At 39.6% G+C, this 18196-nt stretch overlaps 4 protein-coding genes across 4 annotated transcripts; all 4 read right to left on the reverse strand.

The window, feature by feature from the left end:
- Window positions 1–206: 206 nt before the first annotated feature.
- snrpd2 (small nuclear ribonucleoprotein D2 polypeptide) lies at window positions 207–2438 on the reverse strand. The gene is made up of 3 exons (XM_069147285.1): window positions 2330–2438; window positions 1300–1479; window positions 207–638 (listed from the first exon to the last, which is right to left on the reverse strand). Coding segments are annotated over exons 1-3 (357 nt in total). The 5' UTR covers window positions 2332–2438; the 3' UTR covers window positions 207–463.
- Window positions 2439–6076: 3638 nt separating this feature from the next.
- Window positions 6077–7343, reverse strand: foxg1c (forkhead box G1c). Its single transcript, XM_069147286.1, has one exon. It carries the CDS (start codon window positions 7341–7343, stop codon window positions 6129–6131), a length of 1215 nt encoding a protein of 404 aa, XP_069003387.1. The 3' UTR covers window positions 6077–6128.
- A 2149-nt stretch (window positions 7344–9492) lies between these two features.
- pglyrp5 (peptidoglycan recognition protein 5) lies at window positions 9493–11045 on the reverse strand. Its single transcript, XM_069147288.1, has 4 exons — window positions 10978–11045; window positions 10667–10862; window positions 10370–10488; window positions 9493–10210 (listed from the first exon to the last, which is right to left on the reverse strand). The coding sequence occupies exons 1-4, from the start codon at window positions 10988–10990 to the stop codon at window positions 10035–10037; spliced, it is 504 nt and encodes a 167-aa protein (XP_069003389.1). The 5' UTR covers window positions 10991–11045; the 3' UTR covers window positions 9493–10034.
- Window positions 11046–14003: 2958 nt separating this feature from the next.
- Window positions 14004–16790, reverse strand: polr2i (RNA polymerase II subunit I). The gene is made up of 6 exons (XM_069147287.1): window positions 16630–16790; window positions 16421–16475; window positions 15841–15914; window positions 15456–15530; window positions 15081–15132; window positions 14004–14383 (listed from the first exon to the last, which is right to left on the reverse strand). The coding sequence occupies exons 1-6, from the start codon at window positions 16689–16691 to the stop codon at window positions 14321–14323; spliced, it is 381 nt and encodes a 126-aa protein (XP_069003388.1). The 5' UTR covers window positions 16692–16790; the 3' UTR covers window positions 14004–14320.
- Between the last annotated feature and the right edge of the window lie 1406 nt (window positions 16791–18196).

Consider the following 18196-nt stretch of genomic DNA (forward strand, 5'->3'; position numbering starts at 1 on the left):
CTGAAATCAAGCCCGACACCTAAGACGCTGTCAGGGGAGAGTGAAAGGGTGACAGCGGAGGGAGGATGAGGAGGAGGCTGGCAAGTACTCGGGGAAAAAATAACTTTTCACCGAGGCTTTCCACTATTAAGGGTCAGCGCTAGTATAATGTGAAATAAAGATACTCAGCGATGATAAAGCCAAAAGCAAGTAAATACCTGTACAACTTCTGAATGTGTTCATCACTTTTATTATTAAAATGAAAAATACACAAGACTTCTGTAGCAAAACCAGGCACGGTTGTACCTGATTGACTCACAAAACAGTAGAAATATCCTTTTGTCGACACTATATTTCTAGATCAACAGTGAAACAACAAAAAATAAAAACAAAAATCAATCCACTGGCTTACAACCTTTTAAAAAAACAAAAGAAGAAAGAAAAAAACCTCTGTGACCAGTTCAGCTGGCCGCCTTTGAAGAGTTCATTTTCCTGTGATCAGAGGATTCCTCAGCACGACAATGACAGAGTCTCCCCTGAGGAACATCTTAGAAATGTAGCGGTCCTTATTTACGGGCTTAGACTTCTTCTTTCCCTTCCCGCTCTTGGGAACTTCCGTCCACATCTCCTTCACGTTCTCCAATACCATGTTGCAATGCCTGAAATCAGTGAGGACACAACATGTTCAAATCTAGCGTTACCAAGTCCCAGAAAACCAAGAGTATATACAACTAAATGTTTAAAGTATTCTGTGAGGCTGCACAAACACGGACATACACAAGGCTGGTGGTTTCAGGCATTAGGATTCATTCTGGAAATAATCACAGTATGGCTTTCTGATAATTGAAATACCTGAATTCATGTGCAATTTTTTTTAAGTCAATAAAAGGATCAAACTTCCCTGCTTTTTTTAATAATTACAATGCAAGAAAAAAACAGCCAAGTTTGCATCAAACAAGAAACATTTTGTAAATTTTCTGTGGAACAAATGTATTTGTACAAAAGTAATTTTCAAAATTTTGTAATAATGGATTTCACATAATCAGTAAAACAGAGCAGATGCTTGTGAGGACAAAGCCTGAGCAGGTAATCCAATGGTTGAAAGTAAAAAAAAACAAGTAAATATCTTAAATATTATAACCAGTAAATTGTAATGACATCAAAATGCCCCCCCAAAAAAACCCCTACTTATTGGTTATCTTTAAATGTAAGTGCAAAATAGAAAAGGCAAATTAATGAGAAAAGCTTCTGAAATAAACAAGTATTAATCTCATTATTATACCCTCAAACCCGTCCAGATGTGAGTGAGTGACTGAGTACCTGTCAAAAGCCTTGACTCGTCCGAGCAGTTTCTTATTGTTGCGACAGTTAATGAGGACCTGAGTGTTGTTCTTGACTGACTGGGTGAGCACAGAGAGCGGGCCGGTGTTGAACTCCTCCTCCTCTCGTTTCTGGAGCTCTTCAGGGGTCATCTCTGACTTGGGCTTCGTTAACAGACTCCTGGATATGAAAACAAACACCACCACTTAAGTTATTACAAAAACACATGATCACACGTGTACATTGTAAGTTTGTCTTTTACTAAACAGGTGTACTGCTTTAGCCTTGAACCTTTTTCAGTTTTTTGGGGGGGAAAATGATATTGAAATTTCAGCAATTCACTGCGTTGACACTAACAGAACAAAAATAAAGTGGAAAAAATACACTTGAAAAATACAAAATACCATCGGTGACTGCAGGATGCAAGGTGTATAGGGGCTGCAAATATCAATTATTCCATTATCTATTAAACTGTTAATTGTTTTCAAATCATTTAATTGGTTGGTCTTTAAAAATGTCAGGAAATTGTGATAAATGTTGACCAGTGTTTCCTAAAGTAGAAAATGCAGAAAAAAAGAAAAAAAAAAGTATTGTTTTTTCCTGAACAAGATATTCAATGTTTTATCATTTATTTCCATGGGAGGAACATAAGAGTCACATTTAAGAAAGTGAACTTCAGCATTTTGTCACTAAAAGAGTCAAATCGATTATTTGAATATCAAAAATAATTGGCGACAAATTTTCTGTAAATCAACGAGTCAAATGGAACAAAAACAAGCAGCGCAATTAAAACACACGGTCAATGTAAGACACATTAAATTGTGTTTTTTTTGTTTTAATCAGCCTTCATCGGGCTGATTAATGATGAACCACAGCAGCGACAGACAGGACGTACAAAGGACGGACCGACTGCGGCCTGCTAACGGCTAACCGTGCGAGCACTGTTTAACTACCAGCTGCTTCAAACCGGAGTCCGGAGACACAACCCGACCGTCCTCCTCCAGACTGGTTCACCGTCGCAGATACTCACATGGCTTCTGGTTAATAAAACAAGGTTAGGGTTTCGCGCAGCTCGTCTTTCACCGGCGTCTTCGTACACTCGACGACTCTTGATCGACTCGCGTGGAGGGAACTACTTCCGGGTCGACGAACGCGCGCTTCAAACTGTTGCTATAACTACCGGGTCACCACGAGCTTCAAGAGCCTTGTTTGTTTTTAGCGCCTGTTTATTATTATAAATGTTCGTTTTAGGTACATTTTGTATAAAAGACTGGTACTAAAGGCTGGAAGTGGTAAAAAAAAAAAAAAAAAAAGATGATAAAATACTTATTCTACTTTTACAGGCTCGTAATTACAATTGTTGGTCAAGATAAAAAAAAAAAAAAAAAAAAAAAAAAAAAAAAAAATAATAATAATAATGGTGTTTTAGGGTTTGGTTTTCATACCTTACATAAATTAATTAGGCGACATTAAGTAGGCCTTTTATGCTTAAGAAGTTGTCAGAAGAAATATGAGGCAGAAGGAGCCGTCAAACTGATACCACAGACCCAAACAGTTAAGTCTTTGTTTTGCTCTTTAACACAACAAGAATGAGAGGAAAGTGTGTGTGTGTGTGTGTGTGTGTGTGTGTGTGTGTGTGTGTGTGTGTGTGTGTGTGTGTGTGTGTGTGTGTGTGTGAGAGAGAGAGAGAGAGATGGGGATGTATGCTGCATTATCTACACAGCAGCAATGAGACACTGAGAGATTGGCTTTCTGGCAAGAGACAGACAGACGCCTATGGGTGCACAACCCACTCACCTCATTTCAAAGGGTGACAGACCTACCTGTGGAAACCACTTGCTGCAGATAATGGCAGTCTGTGTGTTGCTGAGAGAGGTGAGTGTGTGTGGGATTGATTTCCAGAGCTGCAGCTACTATATCTATCTTTTTGAAGCACAGCCAAAAGATCCGCATCTTAAACTGTGGAGAAAGGTGAGATCAGCATTACATGTGTTGGGACTGCAGGAATCTGAAAACAGTTTGTGGCAGCCCAAAAAAGAGAGCAGAGAGAAACTCAGCGAACATTAAATCAGATAGACAAGAAATTAAAATGTTTCTTCTGAATTGATTAGTTATGAAAAGTCATAAAGGCCAAATTTCCATTGTTTTTTCAGGGACTGTACAGACATTGTTGGAGTTGGTAAGAAGGGCTGAAAGCTCATTTTATTAAAAACCGGATGCTCTTTGCAGCAGGGGAAGAACAATGTGGCCATATGGTGCTGGAGTTAAATTTTATTACAGTACACATTTGACTTTACTGTAGTTCTGACACTGGGTATGAAGCACATTTATGATGCAGGTACAATGTTCAACCACTATAACGCCACATGGCTCTGTTTCTCAAAGCTGACATATGGATAATAAACTCAGGTTTTGATGGGTGAAACAAAGCTCTGATACAGCTCCAGGTTTAGTATCCCTAAACATAACTTTATGGTGCACACTCATTGCATCCTTTTGATGTACTAGCTATTTCTCCTTTTCTGAAATTCTTACAAGTAATTTTAAGGAGAGAATAAAATATCTGTGACTGTAGTGTCCATCCATTACCTATACCCGCTTTATCCTGAACAGGGTCACTGGAGCCTATCCCAGCTCACATTGGGCGAAGGGAGGGTCCACCCTGGACAGGTCACCAATCTATCACATGGCCAACACATAGAGACAGACGGAAACAAAGATTATTCACACTCTCATTCAGACCTAAGGACAATTTGCAGAACCACCAATTAACCTAAGGTGCATGGTTTTGGATGGTGGGAGGAAGCCTGGAGAGAACCCACGCAGGCACAGGGAGAACATACAAACTCCGCAAAGAAAGGCCCAGGCCCGGATTTGAACCCAGAACCTTTTTGCTGTGAGGTGACAATGGTAACCACTGCACCACCCTAGTGTATGAATACCAAAACCTCTTCTACTCTGCTCATTAAAAAAAAAACAAAAAAAAAACAACAACAACACACACCTCTTTAATGTTTGTGACTCCCCCTCCTCCCCTTTGCAGTGTTCACATGGTTCCTTATTCCTTGTTTGCAGTATACTATTTCAAGTGAACACAATCAAGACCAGAAACCATTCAAATGAAGCCCTCTTAATATTTTTGCAGGCTATAACTTTCATCACATGATCAGCAACAGATAACCGGCAGCAAACTATGCTAAACTGGTGATTAGTAGTGCTGTCAAAGGAAGGTGGTTATTTATTACACTAATAGCAAACCGTATCATCTTAGTCGTACCATAAACCTGTTGATTCGCATCTTCGTCCCCCCTTCACTGTGCTACGACCACAATTACTCATGAAAATGTGACTATCTTTGTATCTGTCTCGACCGTGAGTTTGCCAACAGTGAAGTTACCTGATCCAGCCGAGTCTGCGTCAATCACGGGCGAATGAGTGTGACTGGGCTTGGAGATGTGACAGGCTGCAGGACGTTTGACATAAAGAACCTTTTGTTTAAAAGTGGCAGCCGTCCAGAAAGCTGCTCTAATCTGCATCCCGACATCTTTTTTTTATTTATTATTTTTAATTGATGTCCTAGGGGGAGCGGCGGGAAGAGGTGAGGGAAAGTTGGACAGGCAGAGATGAAACCTGAGACAGACCAATAAGATCTGGCAATGTCACCTGTTGAAGTTACATCACAGTCTGCGATGTTTCTTCAAGAAACATTTTGCTGTGCATTTCATAAAAAAAAGAAAGAAAGAAAGAAAAACAATAGGTCAGAGCATGTCCATGAAAAGGCCTATATACCTCACAAATTTCACTTCAAACATTTCAGTCAGTCTATTTATTGTCCTCGTTTTGCGGGCTCAAACCTCCAGAGTGAAACATTTAATATAACAGCCAAATAAGAACAATCAACAACAGCAGGTTTTAATGAGGTGAAAAGAAAACACAATTAAAAATGCATTATTTATCGTTTAATTACATGTAAGGTCATTAAAATAGAAATGTAATATTTTAGTTGCAACATTAACGAAATAAAAGACAATAAGTGCAGCAACTATAAGTGTCATTTAACATCGTATTTTTACTCAGTGTAAACTCATATTTTAAGTAGATTGAACCTCTTTGGACTAAAACAATTTGGGTATAATTTAGTTTTTTACTGAAGCTGGCGTAAGTATTTGAGCTGATACACAACTTCAACATCTTAAAAACATGTAAATGTGGTGGTTAACATGCAGGCACAGTCATAACTTTCTTCTTATTCACTTCGTTTTAAGAGTCCTTTTTTTTGTTGCCATTTTGCATCATCATTTTAGATGATGGCATCCGGTGCCATGCACGCGAACATCATTTTTCTTTTCCGTACTGATAAGTGCATATGTGGAAAATAATTAATAAGAAAAGTTAGCATAAGAACACTGTTTCTTAAAGAGGAATATAGTTTCAGCTAGCAGATGCAGACCATGCGGCAATTAATTAGACCTACATTTTTTTAAATGATCATTTTACTTTTGTCCTGGTTACCCTGGGCTGTGTTTTAAAATAGGAAATTTGCAAATACATATTTTTGCAAATTTTTTGGTAAAGGATAGAATAAGGCTTTGCTTAGTTTTCTGTATGCATCAGTTACTTTTTGTTAATTTAACAATCATTTTGAGGAAACAATACAAGTCCAGTAACACAGTTCATTCCAATTTATATTTTCCAACACAATGAAAATTATTTCTCGTCAACCAGGATTTTAAAGTCCAATTTGTGGGTAAGCAGGATGCTTTGAACTTTTATGTTCCATATTTGTTCATCTAATTCTACAACACTGTGTATGTATTATGACTGTTAGTCTATTTCTCTATATTCCAAGAAGAAGGAGGGCTTGAACTGATTTGCGGGTAGTAATTTGGAAAGTCACTACAGCACCCCCCGAGCTCTGAGTGGCCGTTCTTGGATAAAAACTGTCCCGGAGACGTTTTGGAGGTGGCGCACTCCTCCTGGCACGGACTAAACGAGGCGGCACATGGTATTTGGTGAGAGTAAAAGTAGCTGGCTTGTCCGGAGATCATGTTAAAAGAGCAAGGATCCGACAGCGGCAGCGTGCACGTAGGGATGGATGTGAAGGCGGTGCAGGCAGTGCCAATCTGATGGCGCCGGGATTGCGCGCAACTGACTCCAATGTAAGACATCTCCTGGTGCGTCTGCACAAACCGGTCGGCGTCTGCAGCACTCGCACTCAATCGGGCCCGCTGTGACACAACCGATGCGGGGTGGTTGGAGAAGCGGGGATGAGCACTTAGATAAGTTCCGGTCCCAAGGTGGGTGCGCACTGGTGTTTGGAGCGGTAGAAACGGCGGCACCGGCCAGTAAAACGAACTTGCTGCAGCCAAAGTGACACTAGTTGCAGTGCCGGAAGACATCAAACGACCTCCTCCCCTTTTCAGAGCAAGTTTGGCCCTGGAGCCAGCTGCAGCTCTGCGGCGGAGTTTCCCAGATGTGCCACCAATGAAGACATCCTCACTGCAGGGGTCCAGCATCCAGTAGTTGCCTTTACCTGGGTCATCGTAGTGGCGGGGCACTTTAACAAAACACTTGTTCAGACTCAAGTTGTGCCTGATTGAATTTTGCCACCCTTGTCTGTTCTGTCGGTAGTATGGAAAGTTGTTCATGATAAACTCATAGATGCCGTTGAGTGTGAGTCGTCGTTCCGGGCTTTGGCGGATCGCCATCATGATGAGCGCATTGTAACTGAAAGGAGGTTTCTCAGGTTTAACGCTTTCTTCTGTTCCTCCGGTTTTCTTTGATTCCCCTGTATTTCCTTCTCGCTTTCCGTTTACAGCCCCCGAGTTGGTGTCTACTTTAGTGCACCGTTTAGAGTTTTGGCAGCTCTTCTCATTGCCAAAGTTTTCTCCTTGGCTGGATTTCTCCTGGTGAGGAGAGCGAAGTTTCTGGGACGGAGAAGGAGATTCCTGTTCCCCCATCATTCCCTCTCGTCTCCACAACAGGCTGCTGATGCTGAAAGAAGACTTGTGGAAGACTCGGTTCGAAGTTTTGAAATCCTCCATCGCTATTTCAAAGGTGTAAGTCACTCCTACAAATCTCAAAGCTGTCCGGGGCACACAGGAGGAGAGCGCGTCACTGAACCCACAGAGCAAAGATGCACTGATTCAAAGGAGCGAGGAGCCAAAAACGCACTGGCCAGACAGCGTTACAACAAATGCGCATGATCACAGCAGCTCAGGACTGTTACCAACAAAACGTTGCGCATTACTTTGTTACTTGATCTACAAGTGAAATGTTTGGGGCGTAATTTGCTCATGCTCCAGTACTTTGGTCGAACGGATCCATACAGAGTAATTCATTTCCTCCAATAAAGACACTCAATTAAATAGCTTTTCACGGTAAAACCAAAACCAAAGAACAAGATGTGGCTTAAAAATGTTTTCATTGAGCCTATTAAAAAAAAAAAAAAAAAAGGAACATCAACAATTATTCGAACATGACAGAATATGCCGAGACACCACTGATCTCCACCCAAACCGCTCCACGAGACATTTGAACCCGAGATGAAATGAGTGTGCTGTCAATCTGTCTGACTGATCGGTGAACTCTCGGGTGCAATTTTTACACTTCTGTGTCTCAAGAAACTCAACCCATTCACACGCGCCTTTCCCTCTGGGCTGACCTGTTCTTCGCCCCCTTTTCTCTGTTTTCTGCACACCTTAATCGACATTATAATTTGGCAAAATGCCAAAAGAAAAGCTGCAGCCTGACTGATCTTCTCCTTTACATGCCAAAACAAGTGAGTAAAACGCAACAGAGGTTGAACATAAAAAAAATAAAATAAATAATAATAAAAAAAAAAAATCATGTATTACGGTTGCATTTTACAGACCAAACAGAGAACAGGCCTGGATCCCTCTCATAGGGAGCCACACTGTACATTAAGTTCTGCAGGTTCATGTTGCTTTGAGGTAAACTGATCAAAATTTAATTTATCTGGAAATGATTTAAGCAACAACTATTCCAGCTGACATAATAATGATTTGACAAAAACGTACAGTTACTAATGTTTCCTTGTCCAGGCTAATAAAATTAGTAAATAGCTTTTAATAACTCTAAATATGACACTTAAAATATATACTGTTAATAGTGTTTCTACTTTTATATAATAGGGCTTTTCGAGGCCTTGATGAACGCAGCATGTGTTTGTCTGTGTAAGTGAAAGGAGGTTTAATCATCACATGGAATAAGCTTGATGATGTTTTGCAGATACAATAAATTATAAGCCTCAATGACACACTTAATGTACAATACTGTACATTGGTGTTGTTGATAGGTGCTCCTGCAGTCCTGCCAAGCTATTCTTTCCCCCTAAATGGTGGAGCCAGAAGAAAGTGAAACATGGCCTTGGGGCCGTGTTGAGTCAGGGTCTTGTGTTATGTTGTATTCAACATGTGACATCATTGGTTAAAAGGTCACCACATACGCTTATTTTTCATTTGTATTACGTTTGATGATAAAAGAATCAGAGCATTGTCTTACATTTATCGCCACTTGAAGGCTTTGATGCAGTTGCTCAACGTCTTCACTTCTGTTTCAGCTAAAATAAACAAAGGAAAGGAAAAGCAGTGCACTGACATCTGCTCTGATACTGATGTTGATAATATAGTTCAAAAACCGCATCATATACACATCTTTAAAGGTTTTCTTTTACTGATATTTCTAATTGCTCCGAGAACAAAGTAATCCCTTTAATTGAATATAATAGTTACAGACAAGAAGTGATACCGTATCGATTGACCAGCTGCTCTTTATTTCTAGGTTATTTTACCAGAGCTGTGCCATGGATAGTTGTTAATTTTCGTTTGTTGTTATCAATCAAATCCACTGTTACTCCCTCTGCTGCGCAAGTGAGCACTTGTTGGGAATGTTTCTGGCATGGCAGAAAGCGTTCATTGTTGTCTCAACACTTGTAATTCCTTTGGATCTTTTTCATATTTGATTCCACACCTTGTTTTGTTTACAATGATCCTGCAGTGACACCCTGCAAGAATTTGCATGAGAACACAGCTCTTGCGTACAAAGTTTGTAGTTCTGTATGTTGTATATTTTAACATGATTTTGATTTATTCTACTGTGTTTGTGATCTAGACGGAAACTGGAACACAAGTTTGGATTCTGAAATGAATCAAATGACCATAATATTGCTGACAACTCATATTTATTTGGAAAGGACCTACAGTACAACATTAACAAATTCATAAAAGTGTTTTTGTTACATCACAAATCACAAAACCAGTCCAAGTCTAATTTAGTAAAATGTATTCGCATTTAGACTCAATGAACTAATTTAGGAAGACGAATTGAAGGAATTCATTCAAATCAAAAAGTAAAAGCGACTTTAGCACAAAATATGAATGCAAGTATTATGGTTTCAGTTTGTATGAACAGGAGTTTATTGGTCTGCTTCCATGTGTTGACTCCCTCTGCTGTAAGAAACAGGTTGTGAGAAGTGTAGGACCTCTTGCTGCTGCAACACAAACCTTCCTGTATTTAAGAGGACAACCGTGTTAAACATAGAAAAATAAACAAAAACAAAATGTTAGAGTTAGTGTTTAATCTATAAAGCCTTATCACCCTATCAGCCTGTTTACACCATCACTGGGATTAAGAAAGAGCTGGTGAGGGTTTGTATGCAATTCAAAGCAGGGATAGAACTTCCCTTCATGACTCTGAGAAATCGGTGTTGAACTTTATGTTGTGCTCCTCAGTTGTGCCAGTGCAGCGTAGAGTTTTTCTCCTGGACACTCGGTTTCTCCCAAATCTCTGTGCCCTAACAGGACAAACCCTGGGTGTAAAAAGCCCTGAGAAACTCCACCCTGCAGCAGACGTTTGACTGACGATATCGCGTCTTGGTTTGGTGTGTCATCTGAAATCAAAAGCAGACGTAGCATTATTATTATATGCAGCATAATGTATCTCAAATCGATGTCACCGACTTTATAAAACTGTCCTGCACGCTTATAAAAACAGGTTTTTCACCCCCGTCTTTATGCCCTTCCCCAGACAATACAAAGAGAGAGCTTACTGTTGAAATTGCCCATGAAGGCAATCCCCAGTGAGTCACTGTTGTGGCCTTTGGCATGTGCCCCCGCCACGCCCCATCCACGGCCCTCAAACACAGTGCCGTCTACTCCGACTAGGAAACTGGAACAGAAAAAGTACAATTCAGAATCCTGCGGCATTGATAACCCTCAGAAAACAAACACAAGGAGTACATGTTTTTTCAATATGACCACTTCATACATACACAACTGCATACAAATACTCCTTCCATTTGTCTGGAAACAATAATTGATTCCTTTGAAGCAACAGAGGTACTCACTTATATCCGATGTCGTCGAAGTCCCTATCGTTCATGTGGCCTCTCTGGATGCTGGCGACCCGGGCCTTACACTCCGTCAGGCCTGTGCAGCTTGGCAGCGCAGTGTGGTGAATGATGACTCTCCGGGCAGTGCCTTTCAAAGTCGTCTTCTTTCGAGGGGCGGCTGCTCCCCACGTCTGCCTTGAAACAATGTCCACTGAAAAGCAGTTTGAAGATGATCAAAAGCATATTTAAAATAATAAATTGGTGTATAATTACAAATATAATGAGTGATGTCGACATCTGTAATGTAAGGCTGTAAGTTTTCATACCGTTTTGGGCCATAGTTCCTCACACACACACACAGAGAGGTCGCTGGCTGTGATGACTGTCCAGCAGCAGGCTGTGGAGCTGGTTTATCAGAGGCAGTTCCAGAGGGCGTGGTCTCGGAGAGTACACCTTCCTCGTTTTTTTTTTGTTGCATGTGACAGCATGTGAACTTGCCCGAAAGTAACTTTCCACCTGTCTGTACATCTTACAGTTGTCCAACCACATGTTTGGAATGTACATGTTTAAGAAATGAGGAAGGAGAACTAACTAATCCCAGATTATTGCACATACAGTGACAGAAAAACAGCGAGTTTCTTTCAGAGTGGGCCCGACCATTTCAAAGGGATGTTAAAAGACATTGGAGTTTTGAGAGGCGGCACAGTGGTGCAGTGGTTAGGATTGTCACCTCACAGCAAAAAGGTTCTGGGTTCGAATCCGGTCCTGGGCCTTTCTGTACAGAGTTTGCATGTTCTCCCTGTGCTTGCGTGGGTTCTCTCCGGGTTCCTCCCAACATCCAAAAACATGCACCTCAGGTTAATTGGTGGTTCTAGAAATTGTCCTTAGGTGTGAATGGTCTTTGTTTCCGTCAGTCTCTCTGCAGCCCTGGGAGGGAGGCTGTAGCTCAGTCAGTAGAGTGGGTTGCACACTAATCGGAAGGTTGGTGGCTCAGTCCCCAGCTCCTCCTGTCCACATGCCTAAGTGTCCTTGAGCAAGACACTGAACCCTAAAATTGCTCCCGATGGTGTACCATCGGTATGTTGTAAGTCGCTTTAGATAAAAGCGTCAGCTAAATGAAATGTACTGTAATGAGAGGAAATCACTAACACCTGTTTTGCAATGTTGAGTAGTGTGTATGCTTTTCCAGTAGGACGAAACGAGACAAGTAGTATGACCTTCATTTGAATAAGTACTGTAATAAACCTGGAGAGCCTAATCAGGTGCCCAAGAGTTTGTGAGTCCATTAATGTAAATAATCGCAAGTGTATTTGTTTCAGTAATGTATTATATTACTGTCACAGTCACTGGTTTCTGACTGGTATGGTAGAATGAAAAATAAGTCTGAGCTCCAGTTAGGAATCTACTGTATTTTCTTTTAACAGCAATAAACACAAATGTTACACCTTTTCATCATCACTTGTGTTTTTTTTTCGTCCATCTGTGCCGGCAGTAAAATGTGTAAACACCGTTTTTGATCACATATTTGTATCTGCTGTGGAAAGATGTTTTGAGTCTGTATTTCTTGGATTTGTTGTCAAATCTCACCTCCGAGGCAGTTTGCTGGGTGGCAAACTCTTTTGGTATTCTACTGTTAATGTACATTCATGGGAAAATCTCTAAAAGATGGCAAATATATACTTATATTAACTATAAAAAGTTTAAGCTTACTCTAATTGCAAGTGTTCATTGCCTCTTTCTTCATACTGAGACTGGAGGAACATTGCTTCACACGTGAGCACAATTGGGATGTAACATGCTACAAGCACAATGTTTGAATCTGCATAATATGAGTGTCTCATTTCAACAATAAGTTACGGTTTAGAAGGACTGTGGTGTGCTCGAAGTACACAAGCATTTTTTTTTTTTACAGTCAATTACAGATTCTGGAGTATCTGAAGTTTCAGCAAATTGACACATTAGATTTTAGTTAATTTACATGTGACAGTTCTCTGTCTAACTCAAGTCTGACACACTGACTTAAATGATACCGAAGAGGAACAACTGTGGTATAATACCAGTTTAAATATCGAAATAATGATAATCTGTGTCGAAGTTTAGACTTATTAAAGTAGCAGACGGTATGTTTATCTGAATCTTGTATGGTTTTTGTTGCGACATTTGCAGCAGAGTGAGTCATCAGAAGTTAAAAAATAACAGGATTCAGATGTTAATCCACAGATTTTATCTATCAAAGTCCGCTTACTGGTTTTGGGGTGTTCGAAATGAATGTGTGGCGTAAATAGTTGCGTAAAAGCTTTTGTGTCTCTGAACTGCATAAAGTCTGGGAAAAGGGCTCAAGTGATGTTGCCGAGTCACTACTTCTTGGAAATGTTGAAGGCTGAAACGCCTCCTTAGGGTGGTGTGCAGGTTGGGGAGAGTTTAAAAGTGGGACCAGAAGGTGGGCTCCAGCTATCACTCTTGAAGAGTTACATACAAGAGTTTTATGGATTTGGCAAATAATGATGTCTGTGTCCAGTACTGAGTCTTGTGGTGTGTTCTGTGGTAGGATGGGGTATCAGGACTGTACCTATGAGCCAGTTAGTCCATTCATTGTAGAGAAAATATGTTAAATTCAACCGTTTAATATACATTTTAAATTGAAATTATAGTGTGGAAAAAAGACCACTTAGACTTTATAATATAGCCCGAGGTAAATTTAATTAAATAACAAAGTTAGTAGGGAAAATACAGATATCAGAATTTTTTTTTTTTTTTTAACTTTTATAGAGTCCATAATGACACGCTAGAGCATGACACTGTTGTTGTAGACATATCATATGTAACTTTACTCCCACGTTATGATTTTCCTCCTTAGTATTTGCAGTGTAATGATATTACAGTATGTTTATGTATTATTTGGTCCAAATATGACCTTCATTGTAAAAAAATAAAAAATCCACTTTGTTCTTGCATCAGTGTGATTTTTCTAAAATTTTATGACGTTGTCTGTGAATTTTTCCATCATGAAGTAAAGCTGCAGAGCCTCGTCACTGGTCATTATCGGGGCAGACACACTTGTGAACTATGCTGAGGCGGAGTGGATAGTCCAGTCAGGGAATCACCCAGATGTCTCTTTCATCTTGAGATATTCCACATCATCCTCAGAAGGGAGGCGAAGTCTTTACAGGTGACAGGTGTAGACCGGGCGCACAGTGAGGCTAATACCTATAACCTATTTAAATCTTGTATACGTTGTATATTCTATTACCATATATGTGGATAGATGCATGTGGACAAAATCATAAGACAACTAATGTGAACAGTTTCAACATTATTTGTTGAATAAAATGTTTTAGTAAAGACGAAAGAGAAATGTGAAAAACCTGATTCTTTTAATATAACGATACAGATTTGAAAATGACAACTGCTAAAAAAAAACGAAACAACTATCACATTATCTTCACAAAATAGTGACAGATATGAGTCACCAGACGAAGATAGTGGATGGTCACCAGTGCTGCTATTTCACAAAACCAGCTGCACTGTTTTGCATTTACTGACTCAGTTCCCAGTTTGACTGTGTAGGATTCTGACCGGTATCGAAAACGACTGTAAATTGAGCTGCAGCTGGGAATATCTTTTCTGACAGCAAAGTTATCGATGGAAATGTTTAAACTCTTCCAGATTTTATTCTGTCCACCGGTGTCCGCAGTGAGGGGCCGTGCAGACGTAGTATAGTCGCATAGCATCCTATGTAGGACAGAACACAGCGTATGACACAATAAATTAAAATGTTCTTTAATGAATACAATTTTACCATATAAACCTAATATGCATGCAGTAGGGATGCAACTTATGTTTATTTTCATTATCTAATAGTCTGATGAGTATTTTCTAGATAAGTCATTTGGTGTGTGTGAAATGTCAAAATTACAACTTTGCACAATCAGAGTCTCCGTATGTAATAGACATATTCATTTTAATATTCTACATGATAAAACAGCTCATCCTTTGAGAGGCCACGGCCCTTAGAATAGGAAGGTTGTCAATTTTTATGGCTTGAAAAGAAAATCACAAAATCTTAAAATTTTTAATCAGAGAAGTTTAAAGATCATTTTTCTGTCTGTTGAATCGACAAATTGATAAACTGTCTCAGCTCTATTTTCCACAACAAGTCAAGCTGTTTCCTCACTAAGCATTGTCAAGTGTTGTGTTTGAAGGATTGTTTTGTAGTTTGTAGGTTTCTGTTCTCGCAAATATTTCTTACCCGGTCTTGAATGCAAAACAATTTTATTTTACAATTGTGCACAATATCGCACATATCGTTAATGTTTTATTAAGATTCGCTTCTGACCACAAAATGTTGTAAAAAGCTGGTAAAATATTTATCGACAAACAATTTTAAGAGGAAAGGTCTTGCACACTGAATTTCATGGATAATCCTTACCTCAGCCTTCATACTGTGAGACTGGAAGAATACTGCCTCCTTGTGGCCACACCTGAGAAAACACATGGTGCAAACACAACGTAAGGAAACAACACTAAAACCACTCACTGTCATATCTTATTTCATCATACGTTAAACTTTAGAGGGGTAGTGGTGTGTAACCAGAGTATATGCAAGGACACCATCATTACAGCAACATGTTCTGACCTTAAAATGTTGAAAAACTGCAATTTATAATCCATCAATAAGCAATAACAGTCCCATTTTGAATTTGTGATGGCAACAAATTGACTTTTGAAGCCGACGCCTCTTTGTAATGTGATGTGGGGAGTCCATAGAGAGTGAGCGAGGTTGACAAGTTGAGGTAAACCTTACTTTGGACAGGGGTGGTCCTCTGTTCGTGGCAGTGTTGGATCTTGAGATACATCTGCGATGATTTGTGTCAGCTCACTGGAGAAAAAAAGGAAGCAAGAATGATGTTGGCCGGTTTATCAACAATTTTAATCCTTAATTGACAAAACATAGAGTGCATGAGCTATCTAATGTTGCAGTACAAATGGTGGCCTATTACAAACGGTTTCCAATAAAGTGTATTCAATACGTCACTTAATTTTTGCTGACAGTTACACACTTTTGCTGAGTCTTTATGTGTCTGGACAACCGTTATCAATCAAATCAGCGTGCACATCAAAGAGTTTACACAATGCATTGACAGGTCAATGATCGTCTAGTTGTTTAATGTGGCTCCGTGGTTACTTACTCAACCTCGTGGGTGATCTTATTGACATAGATGCAGCTGTTGTCTGCTTCCTGTTGGTAGTCACAGTTCCTGCACTGTAAGTTGAGATAAAATTAAAGATCAATTTCAATACAAACAAACAAACAAACAAACAGGGCATTAGGTGAAATAATGACAGACAAAATGGAAATGTTGGCACACTATCCTCCTGTCCCACAACGACCATCCCATAAGCTCTTTCCTCACGTCTTACAGATGTAACATGAAACGATCACACAAGGTTTTCCTGTCCATTGGCGTGTTCATTCGCAAAATGACCATCAGCTACTGTAAAGTGATTTGTATTTTGAAATCCTCTTTAGAAATAAGTCAGACCCCTTGAAACTGCACACGTACACTACCAGCATGCATTTATTAAATAACTAGATTTCCTTTTTTTTTTTTTTAGTCATTCAGTAGATGGAATACATTTTCATGAAGACGGTGAGAAGGATCTTTATTTTAGAAAAACCTTCGAGTTATTGTGAGAAACAGATGTGTCTCACGATATGTGATGAGACACATGAGGGACACAAACTGGGGACTAACTTGAGACACTTACCGCATACAGCAGGATGCGGTTCTCCTTGTCTTCTTTCGGGTACAACATGTTATTACTGCAAAAAAAAAAAACAAAGTCAACGTGCTTGATGGTTTTTAATTTCCTTCACCAGGACGTCGTTATGTGATCATACAATATTAACATGCGTGAATCTGTAATGTATCGCTGGCTAGTTAACTTATAACAACTTTGAATGGTCGGAGACTCACCATTCTTGACAAAACCGTATCCCAACAAACCCAGGCTCGTATGTTCCGCCCTCCAAATCCATCAGAACAACTATTGATTGAAGACAAACACGTGTAATGTTTTACTCCGTCACTTCGCACCGCCGCTAACGACTGTACCGGTTTGAAAACAGAGCGTCTGCGCATGCGTGACTTATTCCGGAAGCGATGAGTTTACAGACAGCGCCTCCCAGCGGTTGGAAGACAGAAGAGATACTCATTCGGCTCGGGCATCATAGCGACAATATATTATCATTGACATGTAGGAAAATAAAATTTACATTCAAAGAAACATTTATTGATTGAAACAGATTCAATGGGGAAATGTTTTGTTTTTATTTGATTCTGTCCAAAAGCAGTAAGCCATTCACAATAAAAACTCCAAGCACATTGATTCAAACCAATATAACATTCATGCGACAAACCTCACCTAATAATCGTGCAGTGCTGGCTTGATGTATCGTAAAGAAAAACCCATCCAAGAACTTTATGGATATTTTGACGGTGATGTGATCAACTCAAGCGAAGCCCAGTAAAGACTGTGTCATTATCTTCACTTGCAAAGATATCGTTTCTGCCAGGCCCCCCAGAGATTCACAGAGACCTCGTCATTTGGGGACAGTTTCAGCACGCTGCTGATACTGGCCACTTGGCTACATTTTAGGGGCAAAGTGGTGTGATACAGAGACACTACTTTCTCTCCATTCTTGTGTAATATACACTGTCCACAGCCATACACAGACACATGCACAGTGAAGTGATAGAGGCCGTCCATGGGGCAGGTGAAAAGGCCTGTTTCAGGACTGTAGCCTCCTCCATCGTTGGACAGCACAGTGCGAAACTTCAGGACTCCACTGTGACGGGGGTAGCTGTCGTCAACGTTCAACTTGGCTGTGAAGGCTACAGCGCTTAGAGTGAGTGACGTAGAAAGGAAAGGAAAGGAATTTCTTATTGTCACAACAAGCTACAAAGCTACTTACAGGCATGAAAGTAAGTGTTATTTAGTGTCGAGACAAAATCAGGGGAATGAACATTAAATATTACTTTTTGAAAATTGCTCGCACATAGCTCTCCAGAATGAATATGTTCTCCTTTTTAATTTTTTTTTTTTTTTTTTTAATCATTTCCTTCACTTTGTGATCATGCATTTCTGTTTCCTGTTAAGTTGCATAGTACAGATAAGGTGGGTGCTTCTGTAGGATGGTGAAAAATGATGTTCTCTTGAGAAATAATAGTAACATTTTTAGACAGATAATTATTACTTATTTTAGTACGCAGTAAAAAGTGAAAGTAAAGTTATGTAAACATTTGTATTTTACCTAACCTAAAAAAAATAACAAAAAATTCCCCTCGGGGATTAATAAAGTAACTACCTAACCGAACCTATTTAATCAGTGGTCACATCTGTGTGTAAAATATGTCACCCTTTTGTGCAATAAAACCACTTAAGTGTTAAAGAGTGTCACTGCCTATTGAAGGACCTGATCATTATTTTTTATAATAAACAGTTTGTCTGATTCATTAATTTAAAAAAGTGAAAAATGAAATC

The sequence above is a fragment of the Embiotoca jacksoni genome, unplaced genomic scaffold (assembly GCF_022577435.1).
Source record: "Embiotoca jacksoni isolate LCO1_2020_lvr unplaced genomic scaffold, fEmbJac1.0.p SCAF_14, whole genome shotgun sequence".
NCBI classification, from domain to species: Eukaryota; Metazoa; Chordata; class Actinopteri; family Embiotocidae; genus Embiotoca; species Embiotoca jacksoni.

Bases quoted from the DNA above. Each gene is read 5' to 3' on its own strand.
- snrpd2 (XM_069147285.1), bottom strand. The intron at 639-1,299 runs GTACTCAGTCAC...CACTGATTTCAG, and splicing joins CGAGTCAAGGCTTTTGACAG to GCATTGCAACATGGTATTGG.
- foxg1c (XM_069147286.1), bottom strand. From the start codon at position 7,343: ATGGAGGATTTCAAAACTTCGAACCGAGTCTTCCACAAGTCTTCTTTC.
- pglyrp5 (XM_069147288.1), bottom strand. The intron at 10,489-10,666 runs GTGAGTACCTCT...TTTCTGTTCCAG, and splicing joins TTCGACGACATCGGATATAA to TTTCCTAGTCGGAGTAGACG. The intron at 10,211-10,369 runs GTAAGCTCTCTC...TTTTGATTTCAG, and splicing joins CTTCATGGGCAATTTCAACA to ATGACACACCAAACCAAGAC.
- polr2i (XM_069147287.1), bottom strand. From the start codon at position 16,691: ATGGATTTGGAGGGCGGAACATACGAGCCTGGGTTTGTTGGGATACGG. The intron at 15,133-15,455 runs GTAAGGTTTACC...GTGTTTTCTCAG, and splicing joins GAGGACCACCCCTGTCCAAA to GTGTGGCCACAAGGAGGCAG. The intron at 14,384-15,080 runs GTAAGGATTATC...TGTCCTACATAG, and splicing joins CTCACAGTATGAAGGCTGAG to GATGCTATGCGACTATACTA.